General features: G+C 46.2%; 11 protein-coding genes across 11 annotated transcripts; 4 read left to right on the forward strand and 7 right to left on the reverse strand.

Moving 5' to 3' along the window:
- Positions 1-260: 260 nt before the first annotated feature.
- GLAREA_09604 (uncharacterized protein) lies at positions 261-2,405 on the reverse strand (the record flags this gene model as incomplete). The annotated part of the gene is made up of 6 exons (XM_008086200.1): positions 261-920; positions 968-1,158; positions 1,205-1,812; positions 1,858-2,185; positions 2,249-2,286; positions 2,368-2,405. The coding sequence occupies 6 exons, from the start codon at positions 2,403-2,405 to the stop codon at positions 261-263; spliced, it is 1,863 nt and encodes a 620-aa protein (XP_008084391.1).
- Positions 2,406-5,418: 3,013 nt separating this feature from the next.
- GLAREA_09605 (Heme-dependent peroxidase) lies at positions 5,419-7,531 on the forward strand (the record flags this gene model as incomplete). Its single annotated transcript, XM_008086201.1, has 9 exons — positions 5,419-5,687; positions 5,742-5,826; positions 5,875-5,925; positions 5,973-6,154; positions 6,206-6,313; positions 6,369-6,541; positions 6,649-6,921; positions 6,979-7,211; positions 7,256-7,531. The coding sequence occupies 9 exons, from the start codon at positions 5,419-5,421 to the stop codon at positions 7,529-7,531; spliced, it is 1,650 nt and encodes a 549-aa protein (XP_008084392.1).
- A 789-nt stretch (positions 7,532-8,320) lies between these two features.
- GLAREA_09606 (uncharacterized protein) lies at positions 8,321-8,679 on the reverse strand (the record flags this gene model as incomplete). Its single annotated transcript, XM_008086202.1, has 2 exons — positions 8,321-8,338; positions 8,386-8,679. The coding sequence occupies 2 exons, from the start codon at positions 8,677-8,679 to the stop codon at positions 8,321-8,323; spliced, it is 312 nt and encodes a 103-aa protein (XP_008084393.1).
- Positions 8,680-9,383: 704 nt separating this feature from the next.
- On the reverse strand, positions 9,384-11,472 carry GLAREA_09607 (FAD/NAD(P)-binding protein; the record flags this gene model as incomplete). Its single annotated transcript, XM_008086203.1, has 6 exons — positions 9,384-9,688; positions 9,740-10,346; positions 10,397-10,837; positions 10,886-11,189; positions 11,242-11,364; positions 11,414-11,472. 6 exons carry the CDS (start codon positions 11,470-11,472, stop codon positions 9,384-9,386), a joined length of 1,839 nt encoding a protein of 612 aa, XP_008084394.1.
- A 2,833-nt stretch (positions 11,473-14,305) lies between these two features.
- On the reverse strand, positions 14,306-15,485 carry GLAREA_09608 (uncharacterized protein; the record flags this gene model as incomplete). The annotated part of the gene is made up of 2 exons (XM_008086204.1): positions 14,306-15,137; positions 15,190-15,485. 2 exons carry the CDS (start codon positions 15,483-15,485, stop codon positions 14,306-14,308), a joined length of 1,128 nt encoding a protein of 375 aa, XP_008084395.1.
- Positions 15,486-15,555: 70 nt separating this feature from the next.
- GLAREA_09609 (uncharacterized protein) lies at positions 15,556-15,879 on the reverse strand (the record flags this gene model as incomplete). Its single annotated transcript, XM_008086205.1, has 1 exon — positions 15,556-15,879. The coding sequence occupies one exon, from the start codon at positions 15,877-15,879 to the stop codon at positions 15,556-15,558; it is 324 nt and encodes a 107-aa protein (XP_008084396.1).
- Positions 15,880-16,898: 1,019 nt separating this feature from the next.
- GLAREA_09610 (uncharacterized protein) lies at positions 16,899-17,482 on the forward strand (the record flags this gene model as incomplete). The annotated part of the gene is made up of 3 exons (XM_008086206.1): positions 16,899-16,943; positions 16,993-17,130; positions 17,183-17,482. 3 exons carry the CDS (start codon positions 16,899-16,901, stop codon positions 17,480-17,482), a joined length of 483 nt encoding a protein of 160 aa, XP_008084397.1.
- A 348-nt stretch (positions 17,483-17,830) lies between these two features.
- GLAREA_09611 (uncharacterized protein) lies at positions 17,831-18,208 on the reverse strand (the record flags this gene model as incomplete). The annotated part of the gene is made up of 1 exon (XM_008086207.1): positions 17,831-18,208. One exon carries the CDS (start codon positions 18,206-18,208, stop codon positions 17,831-17,833), a length of 378 nt encoding a protein of 125 aa, XP_008084398.1.
- A 1,210-nt stretch (positions 18,209-19,418) lies between these two features.
- Positions 19,419-20,214, forward strand: GLAREA_09612 (Glycolipid transfer protein, GLTP; the record flags this gene model as incomplete). Its single annotated transcript, XM_008086208.1, has 4 exons — positions 19,419-19,560; positions 19,615-19,673; positions 19,728-19,846; positions 19,920-20,214. 4 exons carry the CDS (start codon positions 19,419-19,421, stop codon positions 20,212-20,214), a joined length of 615 nt encoding a protein of 204 aa, XP_008084399.1.
- Positions 20,215-20,545: 331 nt separating this feature from the next.
- On the reverse strand, positions 20,546-21,559 carry GLAREA_09613 (uncharacterized protein; the record flags this gene model as incomplete). Its single annotated transcript, XM_008086209.1, has 1 exon — positions 20,546-21,559. One exon carries the CDS (start codon positions 21,557-21,559, stop codon positions 20,546-20,548), a length of 1,014 nt encoding a protein of 337 aa, XP_008084400.1.
- Positions 21,560-23,025: 1,466 nt separating this feature from the next.
- Positions 23,026-25,181, forward strand: GLAREA_09614 (alpha/beta-Hydrolase; the record flags this gene model as incomplete). The annotated part of the gene is made up of 6 exons (XM_008086210.1): positions 23,026-23,145; positions 23,213-23,278; positions 23,333-24,536; positions 24,625-24,700; positions 24,751-24,811; positions 24,879-25,181. The coding sequence occupies 6 exons, from the start codon at positions 23,026-23,028 to the stop codon at positions 25,179-25,181; spliced, it is 1,830 nt and encodes a 609-aa protein (XP_008084401.1).
- Between the last annotated feature and the right edge of the window lie 62 nt (positions 25,182-25,243).

Raw genomic sequence — 25,243 nt, forward strand, 5'->3', positions numbered from 1 at the left:
CACTCTCCAAGGACTGAAGCTGTATGCAATGTGCGTGAAGCCTGTGACACTCGAGAGAATCAGCATCGGCACGTGCTTGGGAACGAAATTTGAACAAGACTGGTGGTATAAGATGCTTTTCTTTTCGTCTCTTAAATGACCCTAAATCCTGAGGTAAATCAAGCGCTCGCTATTAAATATATCGATTATATTTTCATGCTGGCATAGATCAGCCTAACCAAAATATCCACAACCAACACACCTAGTCCTTACCACCACACCTACTCACTCTTCCCACTAGCGCTCAACAACTTTTCAATCAACTCCTTCAACTCCCCCACCTCACCTCTCAACTTTCTAACCTCATGAGTAGCGGTATCTCTCTCCACATCCGGTTTGGCACTCGCAACCTTCTTATCCCAGCCCTCGCCTTCAAAGTCCACAGTACCAGCCATCTGTTCCCATTCCTCAACCGTGTCGTCATCCTCCTCTCCGCGCTTGCGATTGCTCCTCACCACCTTAGCACTCCTCTTCTCGAACCATGCAGCGACGAATAGAAGTGGTGAGTAGACAATGGCCATGACGATATCATTGAGTTTGGCGTATGTCTTTCGGGACATCCACCATTCGAAGGGCAGGATGAGACAGAAGATTTCGATCAGATTAAAAGGGGCGATGAAGACGTTCTCGTCTGGGGCACGGACAAATTGCATTGTTTTCTGAGCAAAGAGAGCCATGTATTCGTCAATTGCGTTCGAGGTGATGTCTTCGTAAGCAGAATTGTAAAGGGCGATCAGCACGTTAAGAAGGATGACCATTATCAGAAATGAGAAAATGTAGTAGAGAATGATTCCAAATGGTGGCGCGAAATTGTCAAAGTTGTCAAACTCGGGAGATCCCATCACGGCATTGGCCATGGCTTGGAGAATGAAGGTTGTAGCCTAGGAATAGTAAGTAGATGATCGAGTCACAAGATACGAATGCTTACGTCTTTGTTAGAATCAGCATTATCCATACCAATAAATGCTTGCAAGAATCCAATTACTATCACGAAGAGCAAAGCGAAAAAAATCAGTGATTCTTTCATCATGACTTTGAGTACAACAAGCATAGCCCCGAAGAATCTAAAAGAGTCGAAGAATAAGAGCAATCTCATCCAGAACATAGGTGCAGAAAAGGCTATGGCGGTCAGCAATGTGTGGGTATGTGGTATAGAATAACCTACCCAAGAAATTGTAACTCAATTCGTTGAACTTTGCTCGCTTATCCTCTCCGATAGGATGCCCAAGAGCAATGATACGAATGATTAAACTTGTGGTTAACATTCCGTAGAGCATAAGATTGAACACGTTCCAGAAACCCAAGTAATTCCGTCCAACTTTCCAAACTTTGCTGAACTCATCGCAAAGAAATCCGAATGTGAAGATATAGAGCACGATTTCAACGAAGTCAAGATCACCAGTTGAGTTGACAGTGTTGATAGCACCAGTGTAGAGGCCAAGATAGATGAGAGAAATCACGATTTGAGTCGCGTTTTGATAAACCGGAGCGCGCATACGATCGGGATGAACATGCGTCCAGTAGTTGACATTGTCTTTCTTCTTGTAGTCGACGAATCGATTTGCATCCATGTCGTCCTGAACCAGCCAACCCCTCCAGAGGTAGTTGACGCATTTTTGGTATCCAGAGGAACCGGTCACTCGAAGAGCATGCAGATCTACCGCACGCTCGATTACGTTTGCTGGGTGAGTGACCTCGTTGTCGATGATGATGGAGTATCGTTTCAGGAGAATATCCTGGAGAAGGTAGTCGAGGCTGTCTTCCGTCTCGATGCTGCTGATATTAGCTGGGCCATATAGCAGGAAGGTGGAAGCTTACAGCTGCTTCGCAATCACCTCACAAGCCACCGCTCTCACATTGTGCAAATCTGCATCCCAGAGCTCGAGTGAAGCTTGTTTCTTGAACCATCTCTTGTTGACCAGAAGACAGTACACCACGCAGGCTCCATACTGGTCCCCACCAGCCTCCTTTGCGGCTTGCACAACCTTGTGTGTGATAATTCGACTATGTGCTTGGGTGATGAGGCCTTCTTCCAGCTCGCAGGGGACGCTCTCTTCAATCAGATATCGCAGACGTAGGGCAACTTTCGTGACTTCTTCGGGCGCAATTGCAGAGGGCATCCCTTCTTCTTGAAAGCTTGGGAGTACTGTTCATGGGAGTTAGCTATTGCTTGCATATATACAGAGGTTGAAGGGATCGCAAGACTTACAGCGACGAGCCTCGTCTCTGAAGCCGCGACGATCTCGACTATTTCGCCCCAATTAGTATTTTCTTCTGCTAAGAAAATGAAGCTATTCCCAGAGCTCCTGGTTGCGCGGGGTAACATACTTGCCGTCGAGTCCGAAGACTCTGCCCCATTGCACCATTTGGACTGTCGGTTACTTGAAGTGAAGCAATTGAGTTGTGAGAAGGAGTTTTTGGAGTTGACGCGAAAACAAAGCCAGACGTGTAGATCTTCGCTCTGATCTGCGAATTTTTGTTTTGGTGGTGTTTTTCAGGAAGCTAGCAAACAGCTTGGTTGTCGCGGCCTTGGCAGCGCGTATGACGTTGGAAATGCAGGGCTTTCCACGTTCCAGGTTGTTGCGATTCAGAACAGGTGCACGGGTCTCGCTTGTCGACAGTACGAAACTTCTAATGTTACTAATGTTACTGTTACAAGTACCTACAGTCTTGACCTTATTCAAGTACAATCACAAAGAATTTCGAACACTTCGCGGGGTATGAACCGAATATTCAGTTTCTATCTGTAATCTTGCTTACAAGATTACACTCTCATCCTCGAATAACCGGGCATCTTCTAAGATGGGTATTAGCCAGGCACAATCAAGGCATCGGTCCCATGATTCGGATACTCAGAATTATTCATGCTTTCCGAAATCAAGACAGGCTTGAAATAGTTCTTGTAGTCCGCTCGAGTGAGTGTTGGTTATCGAGGCCCGGATATCTATACATATAGGAAAGTACACAAGAGGAGCTTGATGTACGCTTACAATCCACGTAGACAATTCATTATATAGATCCCTCAGCATTTGGGGCTATGAAACAACTTTATTGCCGCTGAAATTCACTTTGCTACCCGCAATCGACTCGACGGAAAGGTATTACGATGAAGAATTATTGAACGACGCTGCGCAGATTCATAAACAGAAGCTGTGTTTTATGGCATCAGGGTACAGAGAATCGTGTCCTATCGCCGGATACTCTCATTCGTGAAGCCTAAGATTCCACAATGAATAGTGAAGCCTAGAGATATAACTCATTGCGACGTGCGCAAAGATAGAGTGAAGCATCTCGGTGATGATTCGCTTAGCTACAAAGGGGGTTGGTCATGTGACTCTTTCCTCGTGATCATCAGGGAGGTGTTCGGACATTGGAGCTAAACCTGATCTTCTTTGCCGACCACAGCTCTTGCCCCTTCCACCTTCTTGAATCTTCAACAACATGGTTTCTCTTTTCTCAGGCCGCATTGTAATTACCGTGTGTCAGCAAACCAACTCGGCTACAAACTTTTTCTTTCTTGAGGTATTCTCTCCGTAATGCGATCGCACAGCCAGCCAGTGCTTGTCTAGGCCTTGACAGGTCCTTCCACATAGGGAGTTACGACTATGGAAGTACCAGGGTGAAAGAGAATGCGGCGTTTACCACATGAGCTGCAGGCGCCTCGCGGCACATCAACCTCAAAATCTTGGCTTCCTACCTATGACTGAGTGCCATTTACGAACTGGTCCCTTGAATTGTGCGGTGAGTCGGCAAGCCTTTGACCAAAATGATAGACGAACTGCAATGCTGCGTCCCATATCAGCATAGGGCTTACTCGGAACCAGGTATGCAGTGCTTACAACAACCGATCGTGGTACGAGCTTTAGAATTCCGAGGAACAGGAATGCCCGGCCAATACCCATATCCTTTGTCGTATATCGGGAAAGCCTCTAATTTGGACTTCATCGTGGTTCTCTTTGATGCAACGATTTGAGAAATCATCTGAAAGCGCATCAAGTGTTGGCCGTTTCGTGAGGCTAGATATAGCTGGAGTTGGCCGACATGCCCGTGGCGTTTCTCTGTTCCCACGAAAGCCACAATGCTTGTGCAATAACATGTACCAAGTACCGTGAACTTCAGAGGGCAAACTGCAACTAGACACTTCCCCGGTCGGCTAGAGATGTTATTGGTTCATCACAGGGCAAGCAGACCTACTTTGGGTCTGGGCCTAATTCGTGATCACCGACTTCTCGGATCACTCCCACGTTCCTACCCATGAGCTGAGGTCGAATTTAGCTTTCGACCCGCGCGGGAGAAAAAGCAATGGCACTGGTTCTTACTGGCCCAGAAACGCAGAAGTCCATTGTTCTCCCTCCAACAATCGCATTGGCCGAGCAAGAGAACAAGGATGGTCTGCTTGGAGCCACTGAAATGAGGAAGGAAATCTGACGGTACTTACTAGCGTCCGTTACTATACTATTCCCGACACTTGTTCGTGGGGGCAAGATATGCCAAATATCCCGGGAGTCTACAGGTGAGTCAACGAAAATTTCATTCGGACACATCGCTAGCTCACAGTGGATATGCTCTTCGATTAGCTTCAGCCTGCATACCAACAGTCTTTCCTGATAGCTGAAAGAAACCAGTGGTTGAGGGAATATCCTCCTGCCGTTGTTGAAAAGAAACAATGGTACATGGCAGTACCATAACGGCGTTTATGCATGAGAGGCGACCAATCCCAACAATTTGATTACATGGGATAAGCTTATACAACGTGGGATGCAAGGTAAGCTTCTCGTAGCCGTCGACTTACCTGAGCCCGAGCTCACCTCAGCCACTAATCATGAGGTTCGTCTCTTCTCCTGATCTCTCTCGCTCACCCTCCACTGATGCTTTGGCCAATCATGGTTAACTTGAGATTCATGAATGGGCGACTCATCTTCGCTGGTGCCAGCATGTTTTTCATCACCCCTCCTTCCAACTCTTGGCCGTCCAATTTTGCAGGAGTGCTTGTCACAAGTACCTGTGTGTTGGGGAATTAGACGAGCCGTCCATGGGAATTCTTCTTGATGCGACATCTACGGCCGCTCAATTGAAGTGGGAAAGTCTTGGTCCATTCATTTAGGATGGGTCTTACTCTTTCTGGGGAGACGAGAGTCACACATTCAATAATTTCATGTAAGTCCAGGTGGTGCACAATTGTCCTGACATTTCCGGCCAGAAACGGTCGAGACTTCAAGAGCTGAGAAAACGAAGGTATGGTAACATCTTGGATATAAGCTATATAAAGGCAACTACTGTTCCTTTTGCAACGAAAACTCTTCCTTCATCATTAGAGTCATTGAGACTTCTTCTACCATCACTTCATTCTGACTAAAGCTAGTCAGCGTTTGGATCACTATGTTCTTCAAATTTTTAATATTCTTGTCTTCGCTCGCGTTGGCTGTTGATCCCAAGACAGTCTTCGATTCCAATGGTATTTCATTGTGGGAAAAAATTGAGGAGTTGGAGAGACAATTGCTAGATACAGGAACCCTCAGCGGTCTCGTCAATCCATGTGCAAGCAACTCTTTTGCCGACCCTAACGAAGGTCGCCAAACATCTGCCGAATGGGTTCGAATTGTCTTCCATGATGCTATCACTAAAGGGATTGCTGGTCCTGGTTTAGGGTACGTTTAATACGTGTAAATGACCTAGTTAATAGTAAACTGACGTTAGCCCAGTGGTCTTGACGCCTCCGTCAGCTTCGAATCCGAACGGGCTGAGAATGCGGGAGGAAAGCAGTTCATCAACGTTACCATTGCACAGGTTAGATTTAATCCACGTTGATTTCGTAGCTAGGCTAAACAACCCTAGTTCAACGTATTTCAATCGGTCTATTTTTCTATGGCAGACTTGATCGGAGTCGTAGGTTTGACAAAAAACCCGGTTGTTAATCCTCTAATTTTCTCTAGGGTCTCATTACCTCCTTAGCAACCTGTGATGGAACACATAAGCTTTTGCCGCTTCGAATGGGTAGAATTGATGCCACTGGACCGGGACCTGCTGGTGTCCCAGGCCCGGCTGATACTTTGGCTTTCTCTCTGGCGGCGTTCAACAGGGCAGGTTTCAGTCAAGCAGAGATGATTCAATCAATGTAAGCTCCTCGTCACTTCATGCTATGGCAAAAGCTAATCATCAAATCCAGTGCCTGCGGACATTCCCTTGGCGGAGTTCACGGAAAGAACTTTCCTGATATTGGTGGCCCATTCAGGCCTGATTCGGGACCTGACCCAGCTAATCTTGATCCCACCAAGTAAGTGAAGACACAAATTTGTCACTGCTTTTAACCAATGCTGACTTATAATCAGCACATTCGGACGCAAGGCATTTGGTACCACACCAGCGGCATTTGATCATCTCGGTATTGCTGAATATCTTGATGGTACTGGCCTTAAAGGTGGGCCGCTAGTTGTCGGACTCAACGACACAGAAAACTCCGATAAACGCATCTTCAAATCAGATGGAAATGTTACTATGAATGGTAAGTTTCACTCCAGCATGTTCTATTTCTCGTTTCTTGTATTTATTGCAATGATCCGTGCTCTTTTGCGTGCCAAAGAGCTATGCTAATTCCGGCCACCGTAACAGCCCTCCGTTCTGCAACAGCATTCCGAAATACCTGCTTCACAGTTTTCGATAAAATGGTCAACACGGTCCCAGCAGCTGTTACACTCTCCGACCCTGTCGTCGTTAGACCGTGGACAATGCTTGAAAGCCAGCTAGATCTTACTTCCACAGGTACAGTCAACTTTACAGGCAAGATTGCCGCTCATGGGACACCGGCACCACCATCTTTTGCCACTTATCAGTATGGTACAACTGGTGGTGGAAATACTGGCTCAAGAACCAGCCAGGTCGGAGGTAAGTGCTCATTTTATCTCACTTATTCTGACAGTATTAGAAACTAATTCGCTCTAGTTGTGCAACCTGGTTTCACCTTCGGTGGTGGTCAGCCAGCTCCCACCGACTCGCTCTATATCGGTCTGGGCGTCATCAAACACTACCCTTTCTGGGACGCTCTCTTTGAGCCTGTAAATTCAGTGAGCATCACAACATCTGGTAGCACCTATACCGGCGACATCAACGTTGGAATCTTTGTCATTCCATCCATGTCTTTCTTCCAGGGCACAGACATCATGCTTCGAGTAGCCGTACGTCTCCCCTGCCCTCCCTCTTCCACAGCTAACAACTTTAGGTTCTCTCCTCCCTCACTACCTCCTCCTCTGTGATCAACGTTATCGCTTGGTCGCGCGTCGCCCAAACCAATTCCCTGGCTTTCAGAATCATCAGTACCACTCAGACGCTCACGTTCGAGAAGACCGTTGGTAGTTATAAGATCTATAAAACTACGCTCTTTTCGGGCCTTGCGTCCCCAATCTTCCAGGCTAGCTTGGGGACTAACAAGAGTAGCAAGGTTAAGGGGCAGGTGTTCAAGACTCCTTGCACTGCTGCTAGTATTGGGCTTTGTTAGATGTGAAGAGCCTAAGCGGGGTATGATTGGGATTGTGTGAGATCGTTGAGGGCAGGTGTTAGAGGGTCATACATCAAGGGAGTAGCGAGATTTCTATGGGGAGGAGGTTGAGAAGGATATGAGATTCTTGGACATTATATAGTCGTTAACTGAGAGCTAGGATAATGAAGAGTTCTTGTTGCTAAAATAGGCAATCCCTTTTACCTCTTCACAATTCTCTGTCATAGGGTCTACAAATCGTACCGCATATGTAACTATTAGATGTCGACTTACGAAATTGAAAAGTCATAGTATGATTAGACTAAAAGAAGTTTTAGGTTCAAGTAGAAGCAGAGTTGATGATTGTTACTAAACTGCTGACGTCTAGAGACCATAATTTTTCATTTCCTCGCCTATAGCGCCTTGAACGACTACATAGATCATGTTATTTGTGATAGGGAGTTTGATATCTTTACATTAAAAAGTCAAACAGAAGATAATAATCTACCTTCTCAAAAGTGTAGAACGGTTATGTTTTTGAGTTTAGTTACTGGCGTATTTTTTTAAGGGTTTTCGAGGTTTTAACACTACGGGGAAAGCTTATTCTTATGTTAGTAGGTTGGTCCGATGGCTGAGAGAAATCGATCTTAGGGATTGTGTTGTAGTCCTTTCATGTTCGATGATGGTTTTTGCGGTCGTATCGCGATCATACGAGTTGGAATTGTAGTATCACTGGTGAGTTATACATATATCGAAAATCCTTGGAAGATGAACTGTTCACGAACACTGATGAGTTTTGCAATTAAATTCTTATTTGTAGAGGTGTGCCTTTTATTCATTTACCAAAAGAGAAGCACGCACCATCACGTACTTACCTCGCGCCCCTCCTCCTCCTCCCCCTCCAACCCCCTAACCCTAGCACTCTCCTCACTAAACTTCACCACGCCCCTCCCAATCTCCACCAACGCCTTCTTGCTCGTCAGCTCCCCCACCTGCACGATGAAGCCCGCGATCTCGGTTGGTGAGAGCCCGTTCGTGAGCAGGAAATTCACGTATTCGGCGTAGAGATCTTCGAGGTAGAAGGGCGTCGAGGTCGTGCGCAGGAGGTGCAGTTTGCCTATGAAGGTTAGGGAGGGTGGGAGGGAGGAGAATGTTTGTGGGGGGGACATTGTTAGCTAGTGGTGTGGGTTTTGTGTGGGTGTATGTTTTGTGGTTTGTAAGTTTCTCAGGAAAATGGGTTGGGGAGCAGAGGAAGAGATGGTCCAGGTAATTTTGACGGGAGTGAGCGACATTGTTCTAGGAACAGGGTAACAGGATTGTTGTGACTAGGTGAAGAAAGGGTGATGATGGAAGGGCAATGAGATTGTGAGCGGCTTTGTTCATGATGTGGTGTTAAAAGACAAACAAAGAGCGGGAAGCCTTGAGCGGTACTAGGTTGGAGTACCGAGTCTTTTAGAGTTTGGCAACAATGGACTGTTTATACCTCTATGAATGTCTCTGGTACCGAGGTGCAGTGGAAGTGTGATATTGTGAAATTTTATCCACAGAAACTTTGCGAGATATATAAGATAGTACTAATCTAAGTCATTTCTGTATAAAACTCTGGGTTAGTTGGCGGAGATAGGAAATGTAGATATGGAGATTACTAGTAGAAACAAAAATTCAAATACACGAGTGACAGGTGTAGGAACGGTCGGTATAATGTGTCAGATATACTACAAAGAATAACCAAATTTCTCGAACAAATATTCGGAGAAGCTCCACTAGATCTACAACATCGTTCAGACACCTCTAAAATGAAGATTTGCCGCAGAAAATATATTGGGAGAAACTTTCGTGATATAATTCCTGTAAAAACCCCAAATCACGAGATTCAATTCAACACCACAGTCCCATTCCCATTAACCTCCTCGCGTCCCGTAATAGCACTCGCCTCATGCATCTTAATATTCGCCGAATCCACCGACGCCAACTTCAAAAACTTTCCTCGAATCAAATCTGCAGCTTTCTCGCCAATCGCATAAGCCGGCATCTGCGTATGGCCTTGGTTCAAGAGCGGCATGATACTCGTATCTGCGACTCGCAAACCTTTGACACCACGGACTCGGAGTTCGTGGTCGAGAACTGCCATCGGGTCGTCTGCGGGGCCCATTTTGCAAGTACCTCCGGGGTGATAACCTAGAACGAGTCAGAAAAAGACGCAGGCTAGGGATAGAGTAGAAGACTTACATGTTGTAGCATTGTCCTTAACATACGGCACCCAATCCTCTCGTTTCGTATGCGTATGATGCGTTAAATCCTTCGGCCAGCTACCCTCTACAATATCCTTCGTCCCCTTCCCCATCGTAATAATCTCATTCGCGAATTTACAAGCTTCACTCAGAACCAACACATCCAGCTCATCCGAAAGATAATTGTGATCCACAACGGGGTTATCTTTAGGATCTGCGCTTTTGAGAGTTACCGAGCCTCGAGATTTCGGAGAAAACAGTTCTGCGATTAGGGAGAAAGCGTGTGTCTTTTCGCCATCTGGATATTGGTCGAATTGTTTTGGACCGCCGTAGCATTCGGTGCTGAAGAATTCGATGTTGGGCTGATTAGGTTTGAGGCCCATTGGGTCGCAACCTTCTTTTCGGGGTGCATTTTTCCAGAGAGGTTCTGATTTTAGACGTTCGTCGAGACGGGCGTAGGCGAATGCTCCGAATGGGAAGGTAGATAATGGTCCTTGTTTCTCTTCTTTCCATTGGCGGTATGCTTCACCAAGGGCATCGGGCTTGTATAAGAGGTGGTCGTTGGTGATGTTCGGCTTGGTAGTTTGGTAGAAGATGAAAACAATCTGGAAATTAGTTAGATGAATTATGGATTTCTTTTGCGGATAAAACTTACCAAATGATCCATCAAATTCTGACCAACACCTGGGAGGTCGATCTTGCAATCGATCCCATGTTTCTCAAGCTCGGATTTTGGCCCGAGTCCTGACCTCATAAGTATAGTTGGTGAACAGTATGCCCCTCCACTAATGATAATTTCTTTCTTCGCTTTGAGCTCTTTCGATGATCCATCTTTCTCGATGATTTTGACAGCAACAGCCTTCAGGTTTTCTGCTTCCCCTTCAAGAAAGACTTTGTCAACGATAGTGTCGGTTTTAATGGCGAGGTTGGGTCCTTTGTTACGGAAGTAATTGGCTGATGTCGTTCTGTCGCCCTTGTAATGTGTTCTTGGAGCGTGCCCACAGCCATGTGGATTGTTCCCAGATGTGAACATGTCCGGCTGTAAAGCCAGACCTTGGTCCTGCATGGATTCAAGAATCATGTTTGAGATTGGGACCTACGCATGTTAGAATACGGATACAATAGGAATTTCGAATTTACACACCAAATCGTGTGGTTCGATATCCAAAAGTCCATCGTAACCATGAGCCTCTTTATCTGCATCGAACCACTTCTTGTCGTGAAAGTTTTCAGCTTTCTTCATATAACCAAACACTTCATCTCCACTCCACCCCGGTTGATTCCAATCATCATAATCCTGCTTGGTTCCTCGAATGCATAGTGTCCCATTGACACCACTCGATCCTCCAAGGAACTTTCCTCGACTGACTTTGACTTGGCGACCATTTGCTCCAGGACTTGGCTCTGTTGTAATATTCCAGTCTGCTTCTGTGTCGAAATTCTGTGACCTACAACAAAATCAGGATCGAACTATTAAGAGACTTCGGTGGTTTCGCTTACCATCCACCAACCATAATGGTGTTCTCAAGCAGAGAGTTATGCTGACCCGCCTCGATCACCAATACTGAGTTATTCTCATCTTCAGCGAGACGTGCAGCCAGAACAGCGCCGGCGGTTCCACCTCTGTTTCTCAATTAGAATTGACACAAAACCTAGGATAGAAGTTACATACCCACAAACGATATAATCGTAGACCGTATCCTGCGGATCGGTGTTGATTGAGGTGGTCATTTTGGTTTTCGTAGAGTATTAAATCAACCGATTTCGCTTTCACAAGCAATATGATCGATTTATTTACTCCTAAATACTGTCAAGCTGCAGCGAAAATCGGTACTATAATGTTGTTTAAATCTTCGAAGATTTGTCATTCGCGAGCTGGCGGAACTCGCGATTATATAATCTGGAAGCTGGGATACTTTGATGGGCTCCGAAGGGTGATCGAAGTGAAACTGTGTATCAATATCTGAAAAGATTACTGGCCTCGGATCATATCATTGAAGCCGTTTGATACCCCCGCGCTCGCGTTCCGCAAGGTCCGTTCCACGCGCACACGTTCCGTCCAACTAAGCTACTTCAAAGGGTTGGTGTTACACCTTTTTGGGTAGAGCTAGGTGTTAGTGCGACCCGAACTTGGAATCCCCGGACATTACTTCGAGTAACTGCTGGGCTTCCCCGCATTGCGGGGGAAATGAATTTAGTCCTAGTTCCCATGACTTGTGTGTCTAGACCTCTAGGTATTGAACTCCAATCAACTTTCTGTCCAATCTATAATTGGAGTGCGGAATAAAACAAGAAAAGGCTCTTCTTGATAGGATACGAAAGAAATCGCCAGAACAAGAACAAAAAACTAAGAAATGCACCATCTGAGAAACGTTTTTACCTGCTCACCATATGTGTTGTCCCTTGATAATTCGACTACATTAACCGATTCCCGGTTCTGGTAAGAGAAAGACCCGCATAGCAAGTCATCCATTTCAGCAAGGCAATATGAGGAACGCTTGAGACATCTTGACCTAGTGCTGTGAACTCCCAAATTGACAATTTGGAGAGAGATAACTGCAGCGCTCATTCAATCAGGCCTCAAGACGATAGGTGATGAAAAAGAATTCTACAAAGATATTGAGACCTTCCACCCGCATTTTCTGCTGCCGCTTGGCTCAGATATATGGTTGAGGATCGTAAGCTACCAATGATCATCTATGGCGCTTCGAAGAGCATAGCGAGATGAAATAGCGCCCGAGAAAAATCGGAACTGACGACTCGATACTTGAGAGCGATATAACGTCCCTAGGGGACAATCAATTCATGATATGGTATCTTTCCTGGGTGTACCCAAGGAGTGATCAGTAAATCGTTTCAACACTCGTGAAGAAAAAAGAAAAGAAAAAGCCCTGGGGCACTAAAGCAGATTATACGCATCGAACAAGAGTCATAAAAGAAGGTGAAATTCCTTTATTTATCAAAGTAAAGATCAAAGATATTTCGTAGTTTTAGATCTAATGTCAATGATTTCTTGATCGTGTACGGCAGGAGGGCGTCTACTCAACTTATAGACTCTCGTTTCTATATATGGAAGCAGAAAACCAGCTATCATCGTAAAGACCGCCGCGATCGCGCGAAAAGAGATGCAAAGTAAAAGACAAGAGCATCTGGGTGTTGTGTTTTTGGAAGGAGGAAAGAAGAGTATTTGCGCGACGAAGGCGGTGTAGATCGGCAGTACTTTGAACGACGACAACGTCAAGTCTTTCTACGACTTGTAACACCCAACACAAATCATACAGAAACTATTTTCTACTACTATTTGTTTATCAAAGTAAGAACTCCTTAATTTAAGTCTGATCCCGATATTGTTGGATTTTTGAAGCGTCTTGTCGAGGACTTCAAAGGTGCAAAATGTATTCCATGATTCAGCACGAATAATTTGGATTCTTGGAAGAAGGTCGTAGCGATGGTCTTGTACCTTTCTTGCGTCCTTTACTTTTTGTATCATTGGGAATTCATGCAATATCAAGCCGCTGAGAAGCATGATCGGATACGTTCAGCTAAGGAGTTGCAGGATGTGGGAGAAGTGAGGGAGAAGGAATGGATACTTCGATTGATATACCAGCTATCTCCTATGGTGGATCTAGAATGGATTTAGGAGGAATAATATGCTGGGAAACACGGTACCAAGGCTTTCACAAGCTGTCGCGACAAAGAATCTAGTGCGTCGCTAGAAAAATAAATTAATGTCAGCCGTATATGCCCAGAGAACTTTAAACACTTCGATTTTTTACGGCTACATCGCATGGTTATACCCAGTAAAAGCTTGAGCTGCACGAAAATCAGTATCTTCGAGAATGTTTTCGTATATATAGATCTATACGCCATACCTCTCTAATCCCCTCACTCGGTCAACCCGCCCTCCATCCAAAAAAACCCCTCCAAATCCATAACCACAACACCACCCCACCCAAATCCCCACCCCCCTACCCGATCTACACAACCCCAAAAAAGAAATCCCAAAAAAATTCATCGCACATCAACCAGCAGATGGCTCAAGTCTTACTCAGCACCGGTGTACTGACGCTTCTTCTCACACAAGCTTGTCTTCACGGTCCTCGGGACACTTGTGATAGAGGTCGTTGCCCCGCAGACATTCTCCTATGGTCAAGAGAACTGGCTACCGCCACCGCTAATAGTTGATGGGTTAGGTAATTGCTCGTGTCTTTGGAACAGTTGGCGCCCTGGTTAAGGGAAAAGGGTGCGTTTGGCATTTATATAGGAATGATTGATAATTGGCGAGGAATGTGGGGGGATGCGCCGGTGTGGTACCGGAGGTGAGGGAGGGTGGTTATGAGGGTTCGTTGGTGGTGAAGGTGAGGGTGAAGGTGAGGGTGAAGGCGAGGGTGAATGTGAAATGGTGGGTGATGGTTAGGTGGGCGGTTGACGAGTGGATTTGATGGACACTTGTTTTGTTTTCGATCTTCAGGTATCAAAAGTATCTCGTAAGATGTGATTCAAGAACGATTCTAGTTTTTCAATAGTAGAATAACAGTATCCATTATTCACATATCAGAAATGTTCACCTTCCCATATCGCCATGAGAATCTCCATAGACACCAAAGACCTCCTCAAATCCCTCCGACTCTTCCACCAAGCCCTGCGCAAGCGACCCAACATCCACCCCCACAGATTCCTCTTCCGCGATTTCCATGATGAAGTCGTGATAACTCCTGAAGTACTTATTGAATTCCCTCAGTTTCCCCAAAACGCTCAATCCCTTCTCACACCCCATTTCCTCTAATCCATCCCTCAAGCGGCACCAAACCTCATATCTCCGTTCCTGAACCACGCAAATCGTATGCAAAGCCTGCATGACTCTCACTCTCTCGGGTTTCAGGACTTGAGCGGGAGATAGATGGCGCGAGAGATCATCGTAGTTATCTGTGAGTTGCGAGACGATTTGGAGAATCGCGTGACTGCGGGCGTACTCGTGTTGGGTAGCTGAGATGGTGGCTTCAAGGAGGGATTTCTTGAGGTTGAGGTATTCGATACGAGATGAGAGGTCGGTTTGAGATGTCTTGGGTTGAGCTTTGAGGGTAGGAAACTGTTGCAACCGCCATTCATGACCTTCGTTGTCCCAGGTGAAAGTTTCCTTAAGATTCTCGATCACTTGCGGATTGCTCTTGACTTTCTCATATTCACGCTCCAACTTTCCGATGAGTTTATCGCATTCCTCAATTTCTGAATACCTCATCTGTATCATTTCTTGGTATTCGTCGTCGCGGTTTTCAAGATCGGTAGTTGCGTGCCACAACCACCATACTGGACTATTGTTCCTGTACCAACCAGGCGGTTGGGAGATTGATGCGTCGGAGTAGTTGAACTCATGCGGAGTTGTTGCTTTGCTAAGACTAGGAGTAAACGTTAGTATTTTTAGGTAGTATGTGAGGTAGGGATGCTTACTCTGTTGTCAGCGGAGTAGCATCTTTCTTAAGCTTCTGCAAGCGCGATATGACAAGTTGCATCCGCTTTTTAGATTTCCCAATCCAATGGTTCCGTTGCTCCCACCAATCTTCATCATCTGACTGGTCAAGCTCATCAAACTTTTTCCTGCTCCACATCTCCCATTCAATCCTCCACCAGTCCCTCAAACCCTCAAGCTCTCCGTCTAGAGTTACAAAACTCCTCTCGTTGCTCCTCAACTCCTCAACCCCAACCTTTTTAACCCATCTCTCCCAGTACTGATTCCGCATAAACATGGGACTAGCAGCGATAGTCGAAAAACTACCCCTTCTACCCTCATTTTTTGATATTTCTATGGTTCCCAATTCAAGCTCCCTCAAAAGCTCCTTCCGCCCCGGGAATCATCTCAGCCTCCCTTCTCCCAATCTCGGATTTCAAAGAAGCAATACTTCTTCCAAGAGTCGAATTCAGAAGTTCCATCTCCGTATGAACATGCAGGAAAACATCTTCCGTGGAAGCAGGAGATGAGTTAGATACCGCGGGACGTGCTGATGGTGGAAGTGGAGGAATTCGGATGGGGCTACGAAGAGGCTCGGATGGTCCGTTGAGCAAATTGAATACTTGATTTCCTGTATGGGATTTGTTTCTTGGCCGGTTGTAAGGCATGTCGGGTTGCTGTGGTAAAGACATTGCTAACATTATGGAATTGTACGCACCTGCCATTTGTCTGTGCTATGAGAAATCTACTGTACTTTGGAGTAAGATGGGTCGAGCAAAAGAAATTTCAATTGACCTTATAATATTTTCTTTGATGATTTGATCTTGCAATTCCAAATTCTTTGATGAACTTGAGGTTGTCGGTAAGGCTGAAAACGGAACGGTGGTGTATGCCAAAATTCGGTCATAAACAAAGAGATTATGGGCCACCTTACGCAAAACGTTGATTCTCCGTCCCACCCAGCCAGATTCTTACGTTCAGAGTCGTATCGATATACCTTGATGCAAACATATGAGATGCTTCCCAGCAATGTTGACTGCATACTACTGGATGCGCAATCGTGGTGGTCTTGATGCTGTAGCATTACTACGATTACACCCATATTCCGGACATTTTACCGTCGCATGCAGTGTGGATTTGGCTGCAATGAAGAGCAATGCGAGAGATCCTCTCCAAAGTATTTAGGATTTGAGAATTCGAAGACACCCGAGTAGCACAGCTAAGAGTATAAAGAGAAAATCGTTGATGAAACAATTCCATATACAGAAATTATGATTTTTGATAGAAATGGCGAGACGTGGTGAGAGGAGGAGCTTCACGATGTGGATAATTGTGGGTCTCTCACATGTGACCCACCTTGGATTCGGTACATGCTGACAACGAGTCCTCGAGTCCCGTCCATGGCTGGCTCTACACTCTTTACAAACTTCAAAAATTGAATACGAGTTCTCGAACAGCGAACACAGAATGATTTGGAATGGTGTTCAGGCGCCTAGACTTCTTGAGCTAGGATGAAGCTCCTTCGAGCACGATCCGAGGTCCACCTGCATTCTACCTAGTAGTTCAAATCCCAACGTCATAGTAGCGCGGAGAACATAACAACGGCTATTTCATATTTACAGCCAATTCCTCCATTTCATCTTCCAGATTCTTTATTGTTACAACCGATTGATTCTAAAATTTCTACCAATACCGCAAACTAGCTTTCAAAATGTCAGGACTCTTCGATACCACCAGCAATTACTCTTTCTACGCTGTAAGAACTATCTTCCATTGAGAACGACAATTGCTAACTTGCTCTCCAGATTCCAGCAGCATGGGTAATTGCAATTGCACCCCATCAATATGCCATCCTCGCAAATAAGTCCAACAAACCCTTCGACAACCGAAACCCACGCGCTTACGTCAAGTCCCTCGAAGACAACCAAGGCGTCGACAGCGCCGTAAGTCTCCTTAACCCAACCCACCCACCCCTCACTAACGTCCATATCTCAGACCAAGGAAATGATCTCCCGCGCCGAAGCCGCCCAAATGAACAACTTCGAGAACCTCGGCCTCTTCGCCTCTGCCATCGTCGCTGGAAACCTCGCCGGTCTCTCATCTCAGACGATGAATTTGTTGTCGGGCGGTTACCTGGCGAGCAGGGTGGTTTATAATTTTGTCTATATCAACAATAATACCCAGGCATCGGCGAATGTCCGTTCGGCGGTTTATGTTGCGGGCATTGGGATGATTTTCACGATGTTTATTAAGGCGGGGAATGCGTTGAAGGGGAGGGCTGCGAATTTGTTGTAGATGATGTATATAGTGTATGATAAATGAGATGTGTATAAAGAGTTTTCTTATATAAGAACATTACAACATTAGTAGGGAGACTCGGGAAGCCGTTTTATTTGGGTCCTTGCAGAGGGGTTTGCAGAACGTAGGTAGTAACTCCGTGGTTATTGCTAATCGTATACAGTACAATACCTACCTAGGTAGACATCTCCAACCAAATATTGACTCCGTGGTCATTGCTAATCGTATACAGTATAATGCCTAGACATCTCCAACCAAATATCAACACCTGACACTCAATCAACTGTACTCAGAAACTAGACAAAAATTCGAATTCCTCTCACCCACCCCATCCATCTCCCAAACTCACACCTTCCCAACAGCAACCTCATAACTCGGTAACCCCATCCCCTCCCTCGACTCAAGCCTCATCTCAGCCCTCTGCCCCATCATCATCCGCGCCTCCCTCTTCTCATCAACCCAATCCCACTCCGACTCTTCACTGACCCTTCCTTCCTCCCCCACCCTTGCTTCATCACTAAATGGTCCTTCATCCACAGTTCCTCTCTTCTCAACCGCAGGCTCGAAAGCCATAGCTTGTCTCAGAGCGCGTTTCTCTTCGTGTTTGCGAATCATGTGGTCGATGAGCATGCGGATGAGGGTTGGTCGACGTTGGTATGTTGCGTTTTGATAAGCAGAGTTCCCACAGTGGGCGCGACGGGCGGCGCGGCGTTGACAGCACATTTTGATGGGATTGTTGGTGAAGGTTTGGATGATAAGATGGGAGGATATCTTGATGTTTACAAGTTTGAATCGAGCGTTGAAAATATTCAATGATTTCTTAACTTTGATTCTCAAGTCTGATTGTTATTCTGAAGCTCATATTCCTAAAGTGTCGCATCCCTCTTATATCTCCAACGCATCTCGACTCAATCAACACTAGGCCATCAATTCGTCCGACCTTCTGCTCTCGGCCGCGTAACATATGGCCTCATCGTCTGAAATTCTCAATAATTAAGGAACTTCATTGGTGGTGTTTTTTTGCGAATGCGAATGAGGCTCATCCTGCTTTTTCGATTGTCCCGACTTTCACGGCCGTAAGAAATGTGGGGCTTGCGACTACGATTGGGAGAGGGACAGCGGGGGCATATATGACGTATTCTTGAACAATGTAGGAACTTAGAAGTTCTTGAGTTGGATTCTATAAGATCTTCAATGGATTCTTGTAGCAAGGAAAACAAATTAAACGTTATTCCAATGGTTAGAGACAGTATTTCGCCTTGGTTGGCCGTAACCCTACGCCTCGCTCTACCCGAGGGCTAGCAATTGAATACAAGTTGACGCCCAGAGATATAACAAGACTTCGTCAAATAGGAGCGGCTGTAAGCGTTTTTGACTATGCAATTGCCTACTTGGATCAATAATTCAAGGTAGTTCAAAAACCTTAATGGAGACCCTCCTTCTCCCTTTCTTAATAGCAACTTTTGATTAGCAGACCATATTTGAATTGGAAAATGAACCTTGATATACTATACAAAACTTTAAACTCTCATTTGAGGACGAACTATCCTCTTATCTAGGAAATAACTAATACTTTATCTTAGTAAATACTTTATTACAAGAGAAGAAAAAGCTCGTTCTTGAAATATAGTGTAACTATTTACAGCTTCAAATATCGTGGTACTGGTCACCCACATCCTTCTCAACATTAAGATTTGGGGACAATTAAATTGAACAAAGACAGTGTACTATTTAAAATACAATAATCTTGGAACTAAACAAAAGTCAGCAATCTCCCCAGAATGGTCAACAGTCCGCCCCGCCAAAACACGTGCCACGACCCCCAATCCAGACCCCTGCCGAGCACTTGCCCCTCCTCACCGTCCCAGCATCCTCACCACAATAAACAAAACAACCACACCACATCTCCTACCCACCAATTCAATCCCCAAAGATGACAACCGCAGCCTACCCCCCCGGAGGAACCTTCCTCGACACCCTCAAACGCTCTTTCGTCGACGTCCCCATCGACTCCGAGCAAAACGTATCCACAACCGAATTCTTGGAGGCAGCGGAGAGTTTAACGACGTTATTCGGTACCCTCCTACCCCCTTCCCTTACCCATCTTCCGCAAAGCTGATAGAATGTAGATGTTCTCGGATCCGTGGCTTTTACACCTGTGAAGAGTGATATGTTGGGGAACGTCAAGGTATGCTGCCGATGTTTGAGGCGGTTGGAGGGGATGGGAGCTGATGCATGGTAGAAAATCCGGGATAGACAACTTGCTGCTCCAGGAGAGTCGGGCACGCTTCAATCACTCGTGAAAGCGGAATTGGCGACGAAGAAACACGTCGCTACAGAAGGCCTTGTCTGGCTCGTTCGGTAAGCCTCTCTCCCCTCCCCAAATACCCCCTACCCCCCCTCCCTCAACCTTTCCCCAGCTAACTTTCCCCAGCGGACTCGATTTCACCGCTCTCGCCCTAACCCAAAACCTCTCCACGCCCACCGAAGAGCTCTCGGCCTCCTTCCGCGCCGCCTACGGCGGGACCCTAAAACCGCACCACTCCTTCATGGTGAAGCCCATCTTCAGCGCCGCCATGTCGGCATGTCCTTATCGAAAAGACTTTTACGTGAAATTGGGCGAGGATGAGGGGAAGGTTGCTGAGGGGCTGAAGAAGTGGTTGGAGGCGCTGCTGAAGGAGATTGCGATTTTGAAGACGTTTTTGGCGAGTAAGGAGGCGAAGTGGTAGATACGGGGTGTGGGGGAGAGAATGTGGTAGAGGGGAGGAAGAGAGGGTGGCTTTGGCATGCGATATGGGTTATGATAAAAGCACGAATTTTATGAGAGAATGAAATATGGATGTGGTGTGCTGAAAAATAATTGCATTCGAATAACCACGCTAGACCCTGTCATAATGATCCCATCCATGTCCCCAACCTATATCACAATAAACACCATACGAGATTCTGTACCAGAAATCTGTACCAGACCTAGCACCAAATCACGCCCGCTGACTTTTCCCAGATCATACACTCACTCCAGTTAATCCACTCCATTCCATTCCAACCCTAGAACGCCGTCTAGATGCGCCTGAATATCCCTCTGGGACGCATACCCATCACCGCACAAGTTTTCCGGAACGCATAACGAATGTCACCTCGAAGGAAAACCTTCCTCTTCACCTTCGCAACCTGTATTTCCGGCACATCGCCCTCGGTATAATCGTTCTCCAAATACGACTTCATCGGCTCAAAGATCGTTTCAAACTCCCTTGACTCCATGACCGGCCAGGGGAATTCCTTTAGTGTGGTACCATTCTCGCCCGGCCAGACTGATGTGCGGAAGCGAGTCTTCCCTCGACTGGTGTAGTCGAATGCGATTATCAGCTGTTTGAGGGATGGAAATATTTCTTTGATCCTCGGTTGCGGACGATGACCGTGGATTCCGGATAGCAAAGTGATGAGCTGCGCACGCTCTGCGTCAAATGCCACGGTCTGCCAACCGCGCATAGTACCGGCATACTCGACTTCTTCTTCAAGCAGCACAAACATCATGAATAACCCCATCAAACTATTCAACAGCAGCGTATCCAACACAGGATTGAAGAAGAAACGCAAGATTCCCTTTCCCGATAGCCCGCGCGTGGGATCGTATTCCATCAATTGGTAGTTCTTCATTGCGACCGACCGAGATTCCCGATTGACGTGGAAGATGGTTGGGGTTTGCGCGCTGTTGGATCGGAAGGTCATGCGTTCGTTATAGAGTTTGGCGCAGGGATGGAGTTCGTGCACGCGCGGTACCATGGAGTGTTCCCAGATCTGCAGTCTTATTTCCATGGGCAGTTTGGAGAAGAGGTGGAAATCGGGAGATCGCTTTCGGAATGCCGTTCGTATCGTTCGATTTCTGATGCTAGGTTTCAATAGCTGCGAGGGAGAGGGGAGGATAGCGGGTTGGCGCTTGCGAGCGGGTGGTCGGATAGTCTCTGTTTCTGCTTCTGCGTCTTCTGCTTCTCGTTCTGCTTTCCCAGCGAGGTACCCATCTCCCTCTACGGCTTCGCAGACGTCGTGGTGGGTGAGGATCTCGTCTTTCGCCATGTTGGCTGCGTTTGTAGGATCTGTCAGATGGGCGATTAGTATGGTTTGACAAACGAACAAGCAAACACAAACTTTGGTGATATAGATAATTCTTCGAGAGAATTTCTGTGCGAAAAATCTCAGATCCAAATTGACGACTGGTCCAGAGCTCGAGACACGATCGCGATTAGATCTGAGCTATCTCCCTTGGATGGCGTCAAGCTGCTAACGGTTCATGTGCTAAAGATGATCTGGCGCCCACGACCAGCGAAGGGTGTCAAGGAAAGAACAAAGAAGAGGAACCAGCTCTGCAAGGGATTCAAGTATTACGATACAGCTCCCTTGATAAAAGATGAAGCCCGAAACAACTTAAAAGCGAAGTTGTGATATGCAGTTGGCTTGCTCGTTGTTAGTCCTCGTGGGGTGAATCTGCCATGAGGTTGCATGAGACGGCTTCAGCCCGGCGGGGTGAAAAGTGGCACCAATGGGATGGGGATATATTGTGCCCCACTGTTACATAGGAGGACAATATTACTTTGTAGCCGAAACACCATAGTTTCTATTAAGTGATCCAATACTTTTTGTTTCATTGATACTTTCTAGCAATGACACGTTTTTATATTTGGTTTAAATCCATCAAAATCGCGCGAATCTTTCGTTTGAAGCAATTCAGCTATTTCTCTCCAAATACGCTGCACAGACTTGATCGAAGTCAAATCCCGATCCAATTCTAGCACGACTAACTGCATTTCTACCTTCACGGCCACCCAAAGGCGACTGTTCATTCTTTAGGCGAGTACAATAACGAGTGACCTACAGCTTCGATATCTGCTAAGTGATATAGATCTATGGCATCATGTGTAGGCGGAAACCCGAGTCCAAAGTTGCCCTCATTCCAAAGAGAAAGTATAGGGAGCTATTTATGACATCTAAGTCTATTCCACAACATAGCTACACCTGAATTAAGTACGAAACCTAATGGAAGCATTCCCTTACAAATACCGGCTAGCCCGCAATCCACATGTATGTCCACATGGACACAGCCCAGATCCAAGTGCTGCCTCAACCAACTGGGTCATGCAAATGTCAATTGTTGAGAATGACTTTACTGGCCTATTCTATTGAATATTCGAATCCTTTACGTTATAAGCGTTAATCGCATAACATTAATAGTGCTGTTCTTGATCCGACTTTGCTGACTGTACAGATATAATGCTGCAATTGGCCGGGCCGTACTGGAGGAAGTGCCAGGGAATTTAGGCGAGCAATAGAGAGGAAGTTTTGTCCCACATATTGTAACAGATCAATCAGAATAGGTACGAATATTCAGGCGCAGTTATAAAGGAGAGATCGCTGCGGGATGTATCCTTGAGCTGACTAGGTAAGAGTTACATATAAGAGTGCATTGGGCCCTCAACTAGTAGGTATTTTTCTCAGCAAGAATTCCATCGATTTCCTTTGTATCAACAGCGGCATTTTCAATAAACATGTCTTTCTTTTCACTTTCTGTTGCGCACCATGTCATTCTTTATAGCGTTTTACTATCAGTCTCTACTGCAACACCCTTAGTTTCTCGCAATTCCACCGGACAATTTACATTCGATGAGGTAAGTTGATAACCTACCAGTGCTCTTCAACCTCGAAGCACCACAGCTTATCCACGACCTTTCATAGATCACACCTTCCGAGATCTTGACATGGTATCCATGTTATGACAGTTACAAGTGCGCCAAGCTAGATGTATGTACAACCCAATGTTGATTGAGAAAAAATCAAACTAACACTAGCTCGCAGGTCCCTCTTGATTATTCACTTCCAAATGGAACTCGAGCATCATTGCCTCTAATCAAGATTGAAGCACAGCTCAATGGAACTACCGATAAGTACCAGGGAATGCTGTTGACAAATCCAGGTATGTTCCTCATTCCCCTACAATTCCTTTTGCTCATCGATCTAGGTGGACCCGGAGAATCTGGAGTCAACTGGATTCTACAGCACGGTTACGCCGACTTGTTTTCCGTAATACCAAAGACCTATGATCTCGTTTCTTGGGAACCTCGAGGTTTGGGATACAGCAACCCAGCAGCGGATTGTCAACTTCCAAGTTCAGCAAAGTCGAAACGTGCTTATGGGATCTCAGGACCAGACGTCACAGATACATACTACGCCGATATATTTCAGGCAGCTGCGGGACTGGGAGCACAGTGTCAAGCAACAATTGGAGGGCCAGATGGGGCTGGACAGCATATGACTACTCCAGTAGTTGCAAGAGACATCATCAGTATCTTGGACGCTTATGCCCAGACTGATGAAGGAAAAAGTGTGGATTCTCCAGCAGATCTGAATTACTGGGGATTCAGCTACGGTACTGTACTCGGACAGACCTTCGCATCGACCTATCCAGATCGCGTGGGTCGATTTGCTATGGATGGAGTTGTCGATGGAACCGATTACTACGCTCAGGGGCTATTCTCAACAAGTTACTACTCCGATGCCATCGTGGATATCTTCTTTGAATACTGTTTCCAGGCTGGTCCTGAACTATGTCCATTCTCGACGGGAATCAGTTCCCAAAGCATCAAAACGCGTTTCCTAAATCTCTTTAACAAATTCGACGTCGCAAAAGCATATGCCGAAAAATGGGAAAACGCAACCACGCTTGAGAACTCACTTGGCACAATGTTATCGACCCTGCGAGTAATGACATACACACCTGTCACCGGATTCCCCCAGATGGCGCAGACCCTTGTAGCATACGAAAACACACTCAGCAACTTGACTTTAGAAAACATCCAAATCGCCAGTCAAATTGCAATTCCCGCAGAAATTGACATCCCAGGAGTCAGTCCTGCATTGCAAGAATGGACACCAGCTGTATTCTGCTCAGAATCTTCATTCCTGCACAACAAAACCATCGCCGATTACGCAGAGAGCAATTCGATGCTTAGGAACCAATCGTATGTTGCGCATGTGGGATGGACGTCGTTGAAGATATTGTGTAGTGGATGGGCTATTGATGGGAAATGGCAGTTTACAGGCATGCACAAACTCCCTTGGTCATATTGGATAATAGACTAACATCACAGGCACTCTCGGCGCAGCAACCAAAAATCCAGTCCTCTTCATCAGTAACACATTCGACCCCGCAACAGCCATCGACAAGTAACTTCCCCCCCTTTTCTCCCTTAATTCATCCGCTAACAACCTCACAGCAGCAAAATCTGGCTCCCCCACTACAAAAACTCACAACTCCTCACCATTGACGCCGTTGGCGTAAGTCCACGTCCTCATTCCCCTACTCCCCCCCCCCATATTAGCACACCATTCTAACATCAAACAGCACTGCTCATTCATCCTCAAAAACGCCTGCGCGAACAAGAAAATTCATGATTTCTTTCAGACCGGAAAGATGCCGGGGACAGATCACTTTTGTGCGTCGGAGAAGGGACCGTTTGGTGTTACGCTCAAGGATTTAGGAAGTTTCCTGCCGACTGCTGATGAGAAGGCCGGGGGTGGTAATGGAACCGCTGATGGAGCGATATCTACGCCGGTGACTGGCGGAGCGGGGAGGAGGGATGGGGATGGGGTGTATGGTGGTTTGGTGCTGGGGATGGTTATGTCGTTCGCCGTCTGGTTGATCTAATGTTGCGGGGTGCTCACAATACCTGGCTTTTCAGATATTCCTGTCTTGCTCGAATTCTATTT

Source organism: Glarea lozoyensis (assembly GCF_000409485.1).
Source record: "Glarea lozoyensis ATCC 20868 chromosome Unknown GLAREA4, whole genome shotgun sequence".
NCBI classification, from domain to species: Eukaryota; Fungi; Ascomycota; class Leotiomycetes; order Helotiales; family Helotiaceae; genus Glarea; species Glarea lozoyensis.